The sequence below is a fragment of the Callospermophilus lateralis genome, chromosome 1 (assembly GCF_048772815.1).
Source record: "Callospermophilus lateralis isolate mCalLat2 chromosome 1, mCalLat2.hap1, whole genome shotgun sequence".
Taxonomy (NCBI): Eukaryota; Metazoa; Chordata; class Mammalia; order Rodentia; family Sciuridae; genus Callospermophilus; species Callospermophilus lateralis.
Genome location: NC_135305.1, coordinates 224,840,000 through 224,858,294, shown reverse-complemented (window position 1 = coordinate 224,858,294; position 18,295 = coordinate 224,840,000). Strand labels below are relative to the sequence as shown.

At 64.9% G+C, this 18,295-nt stretch overlaps 1 protein-coding gene across 1 annotated transcript; it reads right to left on the bottom strand.

Moving 5' to 3' along the window:
- Window positions 1-11,907: 11,907 nt before the first annotated feature.
- On the bottom strand, window positions 11,908-14,241 carry C2cd4c (C2 calcium dependent domain containing 4C). The gene has a single exon (XM_076872536.2). It carries the CDS (start codon window positions 14,239-14,241, stop codon window positions 12,973-12,975), a length of 1,269 nt encoding a protein of 422 aa, XP_076728651.2. The 3' UTR covers window positions 11,908-12,972.
- Window positions 14,242-18,295: the final 4,054 nt, after the last annotated feature.

Below are 18,295 nucleotides of genomic sequence, written 5' to 3'. Positions count from 1 at the left end.
CAGCCCAGCCCCCCAGCCCAGCGCCCCCCAGCCCAGCCCCCAGCCCAGCCCCCCAGCCCAGCCCCCAGCCCAGCGCCCCAGCCCAGCACCCCAGCCCAGCGCCCCAGCCCAGCACCCCAGCCCAGCCTGGAGGAAGGGGGCGCGAGGCCGCAGCCTTCCCCACAGCAGCGATGGTCAGCTTCTCCCTCTGGGGTGGCTTCTGTCTTCAGGTCCCTTGGGTTTCCCTCGGCCACATCCTTGGAACCCTGGGTCAAAACACGACCCTCCCCTCCCCTCCTCTCCCTCTCCCCCCTCCCCTCCTCCCCTTCCCTCCCTCTCCCTCTCCCCCTCCTTCCCTCTTCCTCTCCCCCCTCCTCTCCTCCCCTTCCCTCCCTCTCCCTCTTCCCCTTCTCCCCCCTCCTCCCTCTCCCCCTCCCATCTCCTCCCCTCCCTCTCCCTCTCTCCCCTCCCCTCCTCCCCTTTCCTCCCTCTCCCTCTCCCCTCCTTCCCTCTTCCTCTCCCCCTCCTCTCCTCCCCTTCCCTCCCTCTCCCTCTCCCCCTCCTTCCCTCTTCCTCTCCCCCCTCCTCTCCTCCCCTTCCCTCCCTCTCCCTCTTCCCCTTCTCCCCCTCCCCCTCCTCCCTCTCCCCCTCCCATCTCCTCCCCTCCCTCTCCTCTCTCCCCTCTTCCCCCTCCTCTCCTCCCCATCTCTCTCCCTCTCCCCCCTCCTCCCCACTCCTCCTCTCCCCTTTTCTCCCCTCCCCTCCTTTCTCCTCGCCCCCCCCTCCCTCCCCCATGAGCTCCCATTCGGATTCCTAGCAATGCAGGTTAGTTTTTCCTGGTCTTGGACTTCACACAGGTGGCTCTTGCACACTGTGGGTTTTGTCTGCTGCTTTGCGCTGGCCCTTCCTGTGCAGTTGGCGCAGGCTCCTTCTCACCCTCCCCGCAGGCTCCACTGCTGCAGGTCTTTCTAGGCCTTGCAGGGGCCTCCTGTGCTGAGCTGAGGGAGGCTGGGAAAGGCAACCTGCCTCAGCCAGAAGCAAGGAAAAGTCCTGCCTTCTCTGTGCGGGGCCATCTTCACACCAGGCTCCCTGGGTACTGTGCCCCTGAGTGTGTGTGCCCCAGTGCAGGCAGAGCCACGCCTAGAGCAGGGAGCCCTGTGGCCCAGGGGACCCCAGGACCTGCGTGTCCTGTCACATGGTGAGGGGAGAGGTTGCTCCTTGCATGAAGTGGGAGGTTGTCCTGGGTTGTCAGAATGAGCTCTGTGTGATCACAGGAGTCAGAGGAGAGCCCTGGCTGGCTAGCTTCTAGAACCTTCTAGAAGCCCACCCCATGAGAGAGCATCCATGTGTCACGGAGGGGAAAGGTCCAGTTGTTGATCCCCAAACTAAGGGCCATAAATTAATGGCCATATTCTTCCCCCAGGAGGGGCCCTGGTGACACCAGGTGCCCCCAGACTTTTTCTGTGGAGGGTTGCGCCATGCTCTGCCTCTGGAGATTGTCCTCTGGCTACCTGCTCAGCCCCAGAAACAGGACAGAGAGCCAGAGCCGGCCAGTCAGCTGCCAGCTCTGGTCTGCCGGGTGAGGCTGCCCTCTGGGCCAGGGCCGTTGACAGTCACCATGATGAAGAGGAAGACTGGAAGGGACCATAGAGGGAGCCACAAAGGGTGGCACCTGTTCTCAGAAGACCCCCAGCAGAAACCACACGAGCAGAGGGTACAGCGGTCACCTGTCATCCTGGCAGCTCCAAAGGCTGAGGCAGGATTGTAGGTTCAAGGCCAGCCTGGGCAACTTACGGAGACCCATCTCAAAATACAAATGGGAAGGGCTGGGGTGTGGCTGAGGGACAGACACCCTGGGCTCAGTCCAGCATTCCTCAGCCCTCACGGGGAGAAGCTCACTGACAGACACATTTCCCGCTTCCCTAGTTCTGTGGTCAAGAGTGAAGTGATACTGCTGCTGGACAGTGCTTGGTCTTGGTTACTGGCCATGCGATTCTGAGGAGGAAAAAGGACCAGTCTGGATCAAAATTGGTAAAATGTGCAAAGACCGATCCCTAGTCACGGGTGGGATCACCAGTAGCTGTGCCTGAGACAGAGGAGGGGTGAGCACTTCCGCACTGCCAGAGGCCGCCTCCTGGGCAAGATGAGAACCAGCTGCAGCAAGCCAGGGTGGTGCACCAGCTGGCTGGACCTGTGACGGGGCAGTGCCTGGCCCCGTCAGTGCTGAGGGGCAGTAGGAAAAGAGGTGTGCAGGGTTTCGCTGGGTTGAAAGAAGCATTCAAGTTCCAACTCCTGGTATCTGCAAATGGACACTTATTTGGAAATAGTTCTTTTATGTCTAAGTGAAGACTAAGTTACACTGGAGTGGGGCAGGCTTTTATTCAATGATGGGCATCCCCATAAGGAGGGAGGCAGACCTAGAAAGGAGACTTCCATGAGAAAACAGGTGGACAGGGAGCAAGGTCTCTATGCCAGGAAAAGAGAGGTGGAAAGATACAGAATGGACGCTCCCCTCTGTAAGGATCTGCCCTGCCAAAACTAGATGCAACGGCTCCAAGACTTCCTGGTTTAGGACCCACTGGGTGATCAGGTGGATGGCAGACGACTGAGACATGTGGATTGGATGATGGGGAGATGCCAGGACAGGAGGATGATGGGAGCATGTGGAGGATGCGGGACGTAGGAAGGTAATGGGAAGATGATGGGATCCGTGATGTGAGGCTCGTGAGAACAAAGAAAATAAGTGATGGGACCCTAAGGGGATGGATAAAGGGAGCATGATGCAAAGACGATGGGAGGATAATGGGAAGGTGGTGGGAGGATGGAGGGAAGGTGATGGGAGGTGATGGGGGGTGATGGGATGTGTGGTGGGAAGATGATGGAGGATGATGGTAAGATGATGGGGGGCTGGTGGAGGGATAAATGAAAGATGAGGGGGGATGATGGAGGATGAGGAATGATGACGGGATGGATGATGGAGGATGATTGGCGGAATGATTGGGGGGATGATGGAGGATGATGGAGGATGGTGTGGGGATATGATGGGATGACTCGTGGAGAACATGGGATGATATGGGAAGGGTCAGCAAGGGTTGATGGAATGTGATCGGGTGTACAATTGATTCCACCCTGGTGGCATTCAGGAAGGGTGTAAGTAGTTGGAGGATTTGGGGAGATGTCTGTTTGTTTTTCAGTCGTAGTAAAATACATATACCATAAAGGATACAGATCATTTGAGCTCCATGAACTTGATTGGGTTTCATTTGAACTCAAAGTAGAATCAACACCAGGTACAGTGGCACATGCCTATAATTCCACTGACTCATTGGAGGATCACAAATTCAAAGCCACCCTCCATGACTTACTGAGACTCTGAGCACCTTAGCAAGACCCTGTTTCAAACTAATAAATAAAATTGGTTGGGGATGTGGTTCAGTGGCAAAGCACCCGTGGATTCTATTCCTAGTACCAAAAAAAACTAAAAAGTAAAAAAATAAATCAGCCATATTATAATGATTAGTTCAACGTTTCTCAATGCCTCTACTACCCCTTTTCTGACATTCCCTCACCCCAAAAGATGACCAGTTCCCATGAGCAGCCCCCCGTTCTTCCCAGTCCGTGGGCTCATGTGCCATCTCTGGACTCTCCTAACACTAGTCACACCTGTGTGTGGCCTTGTGTGTCTGGATGTCACTGAGCACAGAGTCCTCAGGTCTCCTCACTGCCGCCCTGGCCCAGGACGCTCCAGTTGGATGGGCTGCTGCGGCTGTGTCGTCTCGCTCTGGTCCTGGCCGAGTGGTTTCCTGTGTGTGGACACGGACTTGGATCTGCAGGTTTTCTTGGAGTAGCTCCTTTGGGGAATCTCCGGAGTGGAGCTGTGGGGCCTGTGGGGATGCTGGGTTTGCCTTCCAAGGAGTCCCCCAGCCATCTCCCCGGCAGCTGCACCAGCCACCTCCCTCCACACCGTGTGCGGGTCTGAGTTACCCACAGCCTTGCGGGCGCCATTTTCCAGGGTTCTGACTGGGGAAGTCCTGTGGGAGTGAGGTGCTCCTAATTGTACTCTGGGTTTGTGTTTCCCTAATGATAGGTGACACCCAGTGTGTCTTCACGCACTTGTGGCCACTGTGGGTCTGGAGAAATGTCTATTCAGTTCTCTGCTCCTCGGTAAACCATATCGCCTGCCGCTTTACAACGGAGTCGTAATGACACTATGTCTTCTGGGTTCCTGGCCTTTGGACCTCATGGAACATCCGTGAACAGACGCCACAGCAGCCACCGCCCACGACCGTCCCAGACCCTCCACCCGTCAGGCCTCACAGGCAGCTGTGGCTGTCCCCTGCCGGTACTGTCTGCAGGTGGAGGAGGCAGGGTCTGGCTTCTTCTCAGTGAGGTTGCACTTCACTGGTGGGCTGAGGCTCCCTCTTCTCCTTCCTGGGAAGGGTCTGGGTGTTGGACAACAGGGCCTTCTGGGTGTGCAGGAGGGAGGGACCCAGGGGGCTGGGAGACGGAGTCGCCCCTACCCCATCTAGTGTCTGCGGAGACAGTGCCTCGGCCCCCTCTGGCCTCGGTGCTGTCCTGTGCTGCCTTTTACAGGAAGCTCCAAATCTCAGCTCATGAATGAGAAAGAGCCGCTTCCTGTGGCCAGGAGCCTGGGCACAGCAGCGCTGGTCTGCGTGGAGACTGGAAGGCCGGCGCTCCCACGCTGCCGGCAGGGGACGCGCCAGCACAGCAGGGTGAGTGGAGAGAGTGAAGGCCCAGGAGAGCCAGTGACTTGCCACCAGGCGGCTGCACCCTATGGCCGGCACAGCCCGAGGTCCAGGGAACACTGAGCGTCTGCCTCTGGGAGACAGTGACACCCTGAAGCCACTGCAGGGGCCACCGTGGGACCCAGCTTTCAGCAGGAGGCACAGAAGCCCAGTGAGGGAGTGGCCAGCAGGTGTCTGACGCTGTCTTCAGGAGACCCGGAGGCCCTCCCCGCCCCGTCCAGGGCTGGCTTCACAAGAAGCCGGCATGGCACCTCCACAGTTTGCACAGTCCAGGTGGCCAGTCTGCGGGCCACGGAGCCAGGACCCTCCCTCCCATGCTCAGAGGAGCCCAGAGGAGCAGGAGCCTACCTGAACCCCACACGGGGTGGGAAAGTCGGGGCCCAGCACCCCGTGGCCTGAGGCAGCCTGCAGTGAAGACCCTGACCTGCTGGCGTCCCACCCTCACTGTGCTGTGCTGCCTCCTGCTGGCGTCCCACCCTCACTGTGCTGTGCTGGCTCCTGCTGGCGTCCACACCCTCACTGTGCTGTGCTGGCTCCTGCTGGCGTCCACACCCTCACTGTGCTGTGCTGCCTCCTGCTGGCGTCCCACCCTCACTGTGCTGTGCTGCCTCCTGCTGGCGTCCACACCCTCACTGTGCTGTGCTGGCTCCTGCTGGCGTCCCACATTCACTGTGCTGTGCTGCCTCCTGCTGGCGTCCCACCCTCACTGTGCTGTGCTGGCTCCTGCTGGCGTCCACACCCTCACTGTGCTGTGCTGGCTCCTGCTGGCGTCCACACCCTCACTGTGCTGTGCTGCCTCCTGCTGGCGTCCCACCCTCACTGTGCTGTGCTGCCTCCTGCTGGCGTCCCACCCTCACTGTGCTGTGCTGCCTCCTGCTGGCGTCCACACCCTCACTGTGCTGTGCTGCCTCCTGCTGGCGTCCACACCCTCACTGTGCTGGGCTGGCTCCTGCTGGCGTCCCACCCTCACTGTGCTGTGCTGGCTCCTGCTGGCGTCCACACCCTCACTGTGCTGTGCTGGCTCCTGCTGGCGTCCACACCCTCACTGTGCTGTGCTGCCTCCTGCTGGCGTCCACACCCTCACTGTGCTGTGCTGCCTCCTGCTGGCGTCCCACCCTCACTGTGCTGTGCTGGCTCCTGCTGGCGTCCCACCCTCACTGTGCTGGGCTGGCTCCTGCTGAGTGAGGCAGCGACTGAGCTCCCCACCCAGAAGCACTGGGCCCAGGTCACAAGCCAGGGGACAGCTGGGGACTTGAATCTCACCTCCTGCACTCCCCATGACAGGTCATGGTCCATCTGGGGGTCACAGGGGAGACAGGGTCCATCTGGGGGTCAGAGGGGAGACAGGGTCCATCTGGGGGTCACAGGGGAGACAGGGTCCATCTGGGGGTCACAGGGGAGACAGGGTCCATCTGGGGGTCACAGGGGAGACAGGGTCCATCTGGGGGGTCAGAGGGGAGACAGGACCCTGCCTGGGAGGGTCACAGGGGAGACAGGGCCCTGCCTGGGAGGGTCACAGGGGAGACAGGGCCCTGCCTGGGAGGGTCACAGGGGAGACAGGGCCCTGCCTGGGAGGGTCACAGGGGAGACAGGGTCCTGCCTGGGAGGGTCACAGGGGAGACAGGGCCCTGCCTGGGAGGGCCACAGGGGAGACAGGGCCCTGCCTGGGAGGGTCACAGGGGAGACAGGGCCCTGCCTGGGAGGGTCACAGGGGAGACAGGGCCCTGCCTGGGAGGGTCACAGGGGAGACAGGGCCCTGCCTGGGAGGGTCACAGGGGAGACAGGGCCCTGCCTGGGAGGGTCACAGGGGAGACAGGGCCCTGCCTGGGAGGGCCACAGGGGAGACAGGGCCCTGCCTGGGAGGGTCACAGGGGAGACAGGGCCCTGCCTGGGAGGGTCACAGGGGAGACAGGGCCCTGCCTGGGAGGGTCACAGGGGAGACAGGGCCCTGCCTGGGAGGGTCACAGGGGAGACAGGGTCCTGCCTGGGAGGGTCACAGGGGAGACAGGGCCCTGCCTGGGAGGGTCACAGGGGAGACAGGGCCCTGCCTGGGGGGGTCACAGGGGAGACAGGGCCCTGCCTGGGAGGGTCACAGGGGAGACAGGGCCCTGCCTGGGGGGGTCACAGGGGAGACAGGGTCCTGCCTGGGGGGGTCACAGGGGAGACAGGGCCCTGCCTGGGGGGGTCACAGGGGAGACAGGGCCCTGCCTGGGAGGGTCACAGGGGAGACAGGGCCCTGCCTGGGAGGGTCACAGGGGAGACAGGGCCCTGCCTGGGAGGGTCACAGGGGAGACAGGGCCCTGCCTGGGAGGGTCACAGGGGAGACAGGGTCCTGCCTGGGGGGTCACAGGGGAGACAGGGTCCTGCCTGGGAGGGTCACAGGGGAGACAGGGTCCTGCCTGGGAGGGTCACAGGGGAGACAGGGTCCTGCCTGGGAGGGTCACAGGGGAGACAGGGCCCTGCCTGGGGGGGTCACAGGGGAGACAGGGTCCATCTGGGGGGTCACAGGGGAGACAGGGTCCTGCCTGGGAGGGTCACAGGGGAGACAGGGTCCATCTGGGGGGTCACAGGGGAGACAGGGTCCTGCCTGGGAGGGTCACAGGGGAGACAGGGCCCTGCCTGGGAGGGTCACAGGGGAGACAGGGCCCTGCCTGGGGGGGTCACAGGGGAGACAGGGTCCTGCCTGGGAGGGTCACAGGGGAGACAGGGCTCTGCCTGGGAGGGTCACAGGGGAGACAGGGCCCTGCCTGGGGGGGTCACAGGGGAGACAGGGTCCTGCCTGGGAGGGTCACAGGGGAGACAGGGCCCTGCCTGGGAGGGTCACAGGGGAGACAGGGCCCTGCCTGGGAGGGTCACAGGGGAGACAGGGCCCTGCCTGGGAGGGTCACAGGGGAGACAGGGCCCTGCCTGGGGGGTCACAGGGGAGACAGGGCCCTGCCTGGGAGGGTCACAGGGGAGACAGGGCCCTGCCTGGGGGGGTCACAGGGGAGACAGGGTCCTGCCTGGGGGGGTCACAGGGGAGACAGGGCCCTGCCTGGGGGGGTCACAGGGGAGACAGGGCCCTGCCTGGGAGGGTCACAGGGGAGACAGGGCCCTGCCTGGGAGGGTCACAGGGGAGACAGGGTCCTGCCTGGGGGGGTCACAGGGGAGACAGGGTCCTGCCTGGGAGGGTCACAGGGGAGACAGGGTCCTGCCTGGGAGGGTCACAGGGGAGACAGGGTCCTGCCTGGGAGGGTCACAGGGGAGACAGGGCCCTGCCTGGGGGGGTCACAGGGGAGACAGGGCCCTGCCTGGGAGGGTCACAGGGGAGACAGGGTCCATCTGGGGGGTCACAGGGGAGACAGGGCCCTGCCTGGGAGGGTCACAGGGGAGACAGGGCCCTGCCTGGGAGGGTCACAGGGGAGACAGGGCCCTGCCTGGGGGGGTCACAGGGGAGACAGGGTCCTGCCTGGGAGGGTCACAGGGGAGACAGGGCCCTGCCTGGGGGGGTCACAGGGGAGACAGGGCCCTGCCTGGGAGGGTCACAGGGGAGACAGGGCCCTGCCTGGGGGGGTCACAGGGGAGACAGGGCCCTGCCTGGGGGGGTCACAGGGGAGACAGGGCCCTGCCTGGGGGGGTCACAGGGGAGACAGGGCCCTGCCTGGGGGGGTCACAGGGGAGACAGGGCCCTGCCTGGGGGGGTCACAGGGGAGACAGGGCCCTGCCTGGGGGGGTCACAGGGGAGACAGGGCCCTGCCTGGGGGGGTCACAGGGGAGACAGGGTCCTGCCTGGGGGGGCCACAGGGGAGACAGGGCCCTGCCTGGGAGGGCCACAGGGGAGACAGGGCCCTGCCTGGGAGGGTCACAGGGGAGACAGGGTCCTGCCTGGGGGGGTCACAGGGGAGACAGGGTCCTGCCTGGGGGGGTCACAGGGGAGACAGGGTCCTGCCTGGGAGGGCCACAGGGGAGACAGGGTCCTGCCTGGGAGGGTCACAGGGGAGACAGGGTCCTGCCTGGGAGGGTCACAGGGGAGACAGGGCCCTGCCTGGGGGGGTCACAGGGGAGACAGGGCCCTGCCTGGGAGGGTCACAGGGGAGACAGGGCCCTGCCTGGGGGGGTCACAGGGGAGACAGGGCCCTGCCTGGGGGGGTCACAGGGGAGACAGGGCCCTGCCTGGGAGGGTCACAGGGGAGACAGGGCCCTGCCTGGGGGGGTCACAGGGGAGACAGGGTCCTGCCTGGGAGGGTCACAGGGGAGACAGGGCCCTGCCTGGGGGGGTCACAGGGGAGACAGGGCCCTGCCTGGGGGGGTCACAGGGGAGACAGGGCCCTGCCTGGGAGGGTCACAGGGGAGACAGGGCCCTGCCTGGGGGGGTCACAGGGGAGACAGGGCCCTGCCTGGGGGGGTCACAGGGGAGACAGGGCCCTGCCTGGGGGGGTCACAGGGGAGACAGGGCCCTGCCTGGGGGGGTCACAGGGGAGACAGGGCCCTGCCTGGGGGGGTCACAGGGGAGACAGGGCCCTGCCTGGGAGGGTCACAGGGGAGACAGGGCCCTGCCTGGGGGGGTCACAGGGGAGACAGGGCCCTGCCTGGGGGGGTCACAGGGGAGACAGGGCCCTGCCTGGGAGGGTCACAGGGGAGACAGGGCCCTGCCTGGGGGGGTCACAGGGGAGACAGGGCCCTGCCTGGGAGGGTCACAGGGGAGACAGGGCCCTGCCTGGGGGGGTCACAGGGGAGACAGGGTCCTGCCTGGGAGGGTCACAGGGGAGACAGGGCCCTGCCTGGGGGGGTCACAGGGGAGACAGGGCCCTGCCTGGGAGGGTCACAGGGGAGACAGGGCCCTGCCTGGGGGGGTCACAGGGGAGACAGGGCCCTGCCTGGGGGGGTCACAGGGGAGACAGGGTCCTGCCTGGGAGGGCCACAGGGGAGACAGGGTCCTGCCTGGGAGGGTCACAGGGGAGACAGGGCCCTTCCTGGGAGGGCCACAGGGGAGACAGGGCCCTGCCTGGGAGGGTCACAGGGGAGACAGGGTCCTGCCTGGGAGGGTCACAGGGGAGACAGGGTCCTGCCTGGGAGGGCCACAGGGGAGACAGGGCCCTGCCTGGGAGGGTCACAGGGGAGACAGGGCCCTGCCTGGGAGGGTCACAGGGGAGACAGGGCCCTGCCTGGGAGGGTCACAGGGGAGACAGGGTCCTGCCTGGGAGGGTCACAGGGGAGACAGGGCCCTGCCTGGGAGGGTCACAGGGGAGACAGGGTCCTGCCTGGGGGGGTCACAGGGGAGACAGGGCCCTGCCTGGGGGGGTTACAGGGGAGACAGGGCCCTGCCTGGGGGGGTCACAGGGGAGACAGGGCCCTGCCTTGGGGGGGGCCACAGGGGAGACAGGGTCCTGCCTGGGGGGGTCACAGGGGAGACAGGGTCCTGCCTGGGGGGGTCACAGGGGAGACAGGGCCCTGCCTTGGGGGGGGCCACAGGGGAGACAGGGCCCTGCCTGAGGTCAGAGGCCACCTGGATGCCCATTGCTCTGGCAGGTGGGCAGATACAGGAGGGCACCAGGCTGGGCAGGAACAGGCTGACATGCAACATCACACAACAGGTGGGCCAAGCCCCAGGCATCAGGTCACTGCAGGTGAGATGGCAGTGGTCCTGCCCAGGACCACTGTCACAGAGAGCAGGGCAGGCTGGCCAGGGCAGCACGGGGTCTGACCTCATTGGGGGCTGCCCTGGGAGTAGGCAAAGTCGGGACCACTCACACAGAGGGAGATGGTAAGTGAAGGGCTTGGGAGCACAGAGCAGGGCTCAGGCCAGGCCAGGTGCTCTAGGGCCTGGGTGGCACACACATCAGGGCCAGCTTTGCAGGGCTCCCGTGGCAATGCGTCACAGGCACACGCATGTCCACAGAGAAGGTGCACAGACAGCACACGGCTCACAGTGACACACAGCCCTGGTGCACAGTGTACCCTGCAGTGGACCTGCGGTGCACATGCTCACGCACGTGGTCCTGACATGCATGACAGTCACGCTGCCCACAGGACTCGATGGTGACGTGCGCGTGCCTTCCTGGAATATGCTAGCACACAGATGCAATCAAGTGAGCACACAGGAGGCCCAGTGACAAGCGGCTGGCGGGGATGGGCAAGAAGGCTCTTGTTGCCCTGGCAACACATCCTGGGCCAACCAGGCCTCCTTAGCGCTGCTCAATTGCTCAACTCAGCGGATGGTGGGAGGGGGACTGCGCTGGACCCTGACTCTGCACTTGGCTCCTCGGTGGCCCCCTGAGGAGTCTAACAGTCTGTGTCCATGGCTGAGCAAGAACAGCTTGGCCTGGGGACCAAAGGGGACGGGACCCAGCCTGGGGAGAGGGGAAATGGTGCTGCCCAGGGCGAGGGGGACACAGTTCAGCCCTTGGAGGACAAGGAGACACAGGGCCCTGGAAGGGCAGTGGGGGTCACGGCCTGTCTTAAGAATCTCAAAGGGCTTTGGTGGGAGTCAGTGGGGCCTCACTCTGAGCCCTCAGCCAGGGGCACCCCAGCCCGGGTGCTGCTGGTCGCTCTTCCGAGGGTCCTAAACTCAAGGCCAGGCCAGCCCTCTCCTCTGCACCTCCCTTTCCCCACCCATAAAGGGGCACACTCAGGGTGGGGAGGAGGAGGAGACCCATGGCTGGACAGAGGCGGCCTTCCTCACCCCAGCGAGGAGCTCAGTGGCCAGAGGGGATGGGGCTGGGAGGGCCCTGGTGGCACCTGCTGGGCCCTGCCCAAGTGAGAAGCTGGTAGGGACAGGGTGAGGTGCCAGCTTCCTGGCTGGGCTCGGCTCACAGGTTCCAAGCCCTGCTGGGGGCTGCTGGAAGGAGGAGCTGGTGAGGCTGCAGGTGTGGGCAGTATCCCGTGCCCAGACCTGCTGGCAACAGGCCTGGCATCTCTTGCCACCCAGGAGTCTTCCAAAGCAGAGGATCAGAAAGGAGTTCAGGCTCCACCATCCTCCTGGAATCCCAGCGAGTTCCCCTCACTGTTAGACAGCAGAGCAAGCAGACCTCTGCCCCTGCACTCCTGAAACACCTTTATTGAACTAAAAACAGCGTTTACAAACAAACACGTGTGGGGGCGGTGCTGCAAGGACTTATCCACAGCCAACTTCACACACACAGACACCAAACAGTGCAGGGTACATAAAGTAGGCCCCCAGGGGAACAAGGAACAGGAGAGGTCAGAGTCCGAGAAGGGAGGTGTGTGGCTCCAAGCATTCAGCCTCACACGGGCCTCTGCTTGCTGCCCCACTGAAGGCCTGGGCCCTCGATGCTGCAGGATGCAGAGAAGAGGGGACCAGGCAGGGACAAGCAGCAGGCAGCCCCTCCTTGGACATGCAGCAAGAACAGGCTTTGGGTCCGGGGAGTCTGCTCCGCACCTCCCTAGTGGGACTTGGAAATCTGGGGTCAGGAGGAACCAGGTGCACAAGGGGTGACAGCCAAGCAGGGGGCTCCGCCGGGGTCCTACCGACTCACTGCCCACAGGCAGCCTGCCACACTGACTGGCGGAATGTGGGAATCCCCACAGAAGTCCTTCAAGGGTGCACAGCCAACCCAGGGGGACCAGGGGCCAGCAAAGAACCATGGGAAGAACCCCAGTCCCACCCCACAACAGCCCAACCACGTTACATGTGTGGGGGAGGGCTGACCGAGGGGTGGCCGATCCCAAGGGACCTCGAGGGGCCACAGGCAGAGCGTGGCAAGAACTCCAGTGCACTCCCCGGGAGCAGCTCTACTTCCGGCTCCAGAAGCAATGGCTGAGCGGAGCCTGGGGGAGCAGAGCCGGCCGCAGGGGGCTGCAGGTAACGCAGGCTCCTCCTCCAGGCCCTCCCGGCTCTAGACACCGGCAGGGGCACCCCTGCCCTTCACTTCGGGGGCCCAGGAGGGCATCGGGCACTGCTCCCTGGGTGTCTGGGCAGAGCGGGGTGCAGCAAGGTGGAGCAGCAGAGGCAAAGCTGAGCTCAGCCCCAGGGCCTCGGCCACCTCTGGACTCCCAGACCCTGAGAACCTCAGTCACTCTGCCCGGGAGAGGGGAGGGGACGTTCGGCTGGGAAGCAGCCCACCCTCCTCCTCCAAAAGGGTCATTTCACGAAAAATCATATTCTGATCTCCACTGGGATCCAAGAAACCCCCAGGGGCATCGAGGCCAGGCCCACCTCCCTATCTACCCTGGCCCCAGAGGCCCTGGGGTCAGGCCCACCCGGAGGAGGGGGCTTCTCCCTCGGCACCTACAGGAAGGGAAGCAGGGAGGTGAGGGGCAGCTCCTTCTCCCCGAGCAGCGTGTCCCGCTTGAGGCTGCTGCCCTTGTTGACCACCTTGATCCTGAGGGCCAGTTTCCGGACACTGGCAGGCCCCAGGCCGTCAAAGAAGAAGTCCTCGTTGAAGACAGGGTGGCGGCTGTTCTTGATGATGGTGCTGCGCTGCTTCTGCAGCTTGCCTGGCACCAGGCACAGGCCCACGCAGCAGTTGATGCTGCGGCCGTCGTAGGGACGCTCGTAGAGGCCCTCTGCGGCCAGCAGGCGCACCCGCAGGCGGGCCTGGGCTGCCTCATACTCGGCCAGCAGGCGCACACTGCCCCTGGGGCCCATCTGGACCGTGTGCTCTCCTCGAGGGACCTGGCCCGACTCGGGGCCGGGTTCCGGAGCAGCCCGGCGGGTCAGGCGGCGACGGACTCCAGGGCTGGTGTCCGGTGGGCTGTCGTCAGCTGACAGAGAGCCATGGCGGCCCACGGAGTGCTTAAGCTGGCTCACCTTGGCCTGGCCATCCTGGGCGAAGCCTTTGAGCAGCGACATGGAGCGGGACAGCAGCGGGGACCCGAAGGGGGAGGACTCGGCTGAGGACCCTGTGTCGCTCTCCCCACCACTGAAGTAGCGGCTGGGGCTCATCAGGGCCCCCCCGGCCTCCCTGGGCCCCCCTTCGCCCCCATTGGCCCTGGTGCCTGCCCGCGAGCGCCCTGGGCCCGGGGAGCCCACCTGGGCCAGGGCCCCATGCTCACTGTGGAAGAGGGACTCCTTGCGCCGGGTGTGGGGGCTCTCAGCCAGCGTGGCGAAGCCGTAGGACGTCTGGGCCTTGGGCACCGAGGGCAGGGCCATGGCTCCCTGGGTCTGGGGGTCAGCGCTGGTGGCCTCCTCTGCGGGCCAGTCCTCAGCACTCTCTATCTGGATGACGTGCCTGGTGGCCGCCTTCAGCAGGCTCCTGCTCTCTGCAGCCAGCCTGGCGGGCAGCCGGGGGCTCCGGGGTGAGCGGCGGGGTGCAGCCGTGGCCAGGTTCTGTTCTGAGGTGGACGGGCCCAGCTCAGCCGGCCCCTCGGCCTCTGCTGGGGCTGAGGGCAGCTTGGGAGGGATGAAGAAGTCAGGGATCTTGTCGGGTGTCAGCACGTTGCTGTACAGGGGCCCCTTGGAGGCCCGGTCCCCCGACTCGCCCCCCACTCCCCGGGCGGCACCGTGTTCCCCGGACCCACGAAGCCGTTCCAAAAACCACATGTTGTTCTTCCTCATGGGAGCAGTCAGCAAGGAGCCAGGGAGCAGCAAGGTCTGGGAAGGGAAGCGGGGTCAGGGCGGTCCTGGTCCTCCAGGATCCCCGTGGCCAGAGGGGCAGAGGGGAGGGTGTCGCTCCAGGGTGTCCGGCCCTGCCCCGAACAGGGTGGTGCTGCCCCTCCAGGGGCTTGGGCAGAAGCAGACGGAGGGGCTGCGGGCTGCGGGGCCCCGGGGGGCAAAGGCCCTCTCCCACCCCACCCGGCTGGAGGGTCCTAACCTGGGAGCCCCCTCAAACCATCCCGGGGAGGACCAGCCGTGGGGGTGGCCGCCAGCGCCGGCCCCGCCCCCGGCCCCCGCCCACCTGTGGCTTCTCCGGGGCGCGGCGCCCGCGCGGGGGCAGGGGCGGGGGCGGCGCGGGGGCGGGGGCGGGGGCGCGGGCCGACGGGGCGGACCCGACTCACCGGCCGCGGGACAGGGACGCAGCTCGCGACTCGCAGGCTCGGCGCAGGCCTGGGCGCAGCTCGGGCGGCCGCAGCGAAGCGCCCGCTGCGCGGAACCGCCCACCGCGCCGTATTCCTCCGAGTGCGGCCGCCGCGCGGGCGGAGCCTCCCGGTAGCCGCGGGGGCTGCGAGCGGCAGAGTCCTCGGGATCGACCCCGCCACCGGCCGAGGGCGTGCGTCAGAGCAGCGCGCAGCCTCTCCGACCCCCCCCAGCGCTCCGTCGGGGGCCAGCGTCAGGCCAGGCCTCGCGGCAGCAGGGCTCCTCCTCTCCCCCCGAGGTCGCCGTCCCACCAGGGTGTTGGGGAAAAGTGCACTCCTGCGTGGCTGGTGGGGCTGCAAATTGGAGCAACCATTCTGGAAAGCAGTATGGAGATTCCTCAGAAAATTTGGAATGTTTGCAGTGGAACTACCATTTGACCCAGCTATCCCACTCCTGGGTTTATGCCCAAAGGGCTTAAAATTGGTGGACTGGAGTGAGACAGCTACATCAATGTTCATAGCAGCTCAATTCACAACAGCTGAGCTCTGGAACCAACCTAGGTGCCCTTCAACAGATGAATGCATAAAGAAAATGTGGTACACATACACAATGGGACACTACTCAGCCATAAAGAAGGAAATTATGGCATTTGCCCGTAAATGGTTGGAATAGGAGGCTACCATGCTAAGTGAAATGGGCCGATCCCAAGAAACCAAAGGCCGAATGTTCTCTCTCAGGTAGCTGCTGACTCACAATGGGGTGGGGTGGAGGTTTACCAGATTGGGCAGGGGGAATGGGGAGGAAGGAGGGGTATGGGAATGGGATAGACAGTGGAATGAACTGGCCTCACTTTCCTGTGGTCTCCTATGAACAGCCACAGAACAGGAGGTGACGCTCCAGGTACTTAGAACATGACGTTCTACCACCCCAAGGCTGCACCTTCTCTTCAGGTCCGGGTGGCTGAGGACCTGCTTGCTGGGTCAGTGGCCTGGGTGCTGGGAGATCCTGAGGGAGGTGAGGCCCCCAGCCTATGCCCCAGAGGGAGGGGGCCACGCGTGCAGGTGGTGGCTCCCTGGCAACAGGGCGCCGGGCCACGGTGGAGGGGCCACGCCACTGGCAGGTGCACAAGGGAGGGTCAGCTGGGGCTCAGGCCAGGCCAGGGCAGCGCTGAGACCACCAGTGCCTTGCTGCTGGCTGCCCCAGGGGTCTGCCAGCCCACTCCACCTCCGTCCTCGCCTGGCCCCCAGCCTCAGGGTCCTCGCCTGGAACCAAGGCAGCCACTTCCCTGTGAGGCAGCAAGATGGCGGGTGGCCAGGACCCACTGGAGCGGCAGACGCAGCGCCTCGTTAGATCAGAGATTCCCCAGGAGCCTGCCGCTCCAGAAATGGACGGAGGCCTCCCGAGCAGCCTCTGTCCATCCCTGGACCAGGCATAACTAGAGGCCTATGGTCCAGATGGGGAGCGAGGCTGTCCCAGCTCTGCCCGCCCAGACCTGGGCACGGCCTCCCCTGTGCCACCCCACCAGGACACCCCACTGTCGGTGGGGAGACGTGCACCAGAGGCGTGCCACTCCCCCACCTCCAGGGAGCCTGGTATCCCCCCACCCCGACTGAGGCTGGGCAGAGGCCCCTGCCGCTGGGCCCCAGTCCCTGGAGGAAGGGGTGGGGGTCTTGTCCTTGCCACGACCCCAGGCCCAGCCTGGCCCAGTGGAGCCTCTGGTAACTGGTTTCCAGACCCATGGATAGGTTTGATGCCCAGCAGGACCCTCGACCAATGCCCTGTCCTGCAGGAGATGCCCCACGCCTGAGGAGCCTCCAGGCCCCTGGCGCTGCACAGATGGGGCGGCCAAGTCAGGAGGGCCATGCTGGTCTTCTGGTGACACCGCAGGTCTGAGTCCTGGGGCTCACCCTCCACCACTGCCCAGGCAAGGGAGGGGACGGCCCAGCAGGACACCAGGCTCCTTCTAGCTGAGCAACTCTGGAAAATAACCTGGAACTGCCCAGCTAGGGCTCCGGCCTGTGCCCACACTCCCCTCGGCGTGACTCTGGGCAAGTGTCCAAATCTTTCTGTGCCTCAGACCCTGAATCTCACCTCAGCCCCAGGCCAAGCACAAGTCGCCCAGGCTGAGAGTCGGTCGCCGTCTGGCAGACGCTGCTGTAGGGCACAGCCCCCCACCAGGGAGGCCCTGGCCCAGGCCTAGCGGCCGCCCCACCCCTCAACCTCGCTCAGCCCCAGCCCTGCTCCCTCTCCCGGCACCTGCCACCCGTGGGGGCCTGGAGACTGAGCCAGAGACCCCACACCTGCCCTGTTGCCCCTATGGCCCCCGCCCTGGGGGGCAGGACGGACCGGCCCTTCAAGCCGGCGAACTCTGCCCATCAGTCAGCAAATGAAGGCTCTGCCAGCCCCGGAGGCCCCCTGCCTCCTCTGCACAACCTGGGGAGACAGCAGAGCGCCCCAAGCCATCTCCTGGGGTTAGAGCCTGGCTGGAGAGAGAGGGCGCGCCCTCCACAGGCTGAGTGGCCCGGAACCCCGACCCGAGGTGGGGGCCAGAGGAGGAGCCTTCCCAGGACCAGGCCTGAATCCAGGCTTCCCGGGCAGCCCCAGCACAGGCCCAGAGGAAGGACAGCCCACGGCCAGTCCAGAGAGGCCATGGCACCCAGGCGGCTCCGACAGGGGACACCACTGTCTGCCCTGGGCCGCCCCTGCCCTGAGCACCGGCTCACCTCTGGGCTGCCCCGGGGGCACTCCCACCCACAGCCCTCCTGTCCCCTGGGGCGGGGCCAACAGGCAGTCCAGGGGAGCACAGCAGCTGTCCAGGCTGCTCAGAGCCAGACTTGGCCCCAGGACTCTCCTTTCCTCTGTGTCCCCCACCCCGAATCTCCCTGGGGCCAAGGCCAGGGCAAGGAGTGTCTGTGGACTGGGTAGTTGAAGGTAGAAAGGGGCGGGGCGGGAGAGCCTCTAGGGCCAGCGTCTGGGCATCAAGCCCCTCACCCACATGGCCCCTGGGGCACCCAAGCCCAGCAGGCAGGAGGGCTGTTGGGGCGGGGCCTGCTCTGCCACCCAGCTGTGTGGCCTCCGGGGCTTCCTCCCGTTCTCAGCTGCAGACTAGGGAGGCCTCTATGAGGATGGAGTCGGGGTGAGGCCTGCGCCTCGGAGGAACCAGGGCTGTGGGTAAGGAACAGAGCACATGAGCTCTCGTCCACAAGTGCCCTGCTGTGACACTGCCCAACACTTCCGGCAGACCCCAGATCTCCGCCCCAATTCCTTCCCTGTCAACTCCAAACCTCTCACCCAAGGATCTCTCAGCACCCCATGCTTAAAAGACCCAGCAGCTCCCCCTGGCACCAAGCCTCACTTCAGGCTGTGTCCTCTACCCTGCACCTTCTGATCTTACCTGCAGCTACACTAGTCAGCCTTGTTTCCTAAACATGCCAGACTCCACACACCACAGGGCCTTTGCACCTGCTGCCAGTGCTGCACAGAACTCCACCCCTGTTCTTGAGTCTCTCCCATTTATCTTCCAATTATAGTCCCTGTCATTCCCACAAAGGAGCTCTCCAGATTGCTTCAGTTCTCTGAATTCCAGGACACTCTC

What these genes read in the sequence shown, in the direction of transcription:
- C2cd4c (XM_076872536.2), bottom strand. Translation starts at nt 14,241, where the DNA reads ATGAGGAAGAACAACATGTGGTTTTTGGAACGGCTTCGTGGGTCCGGG.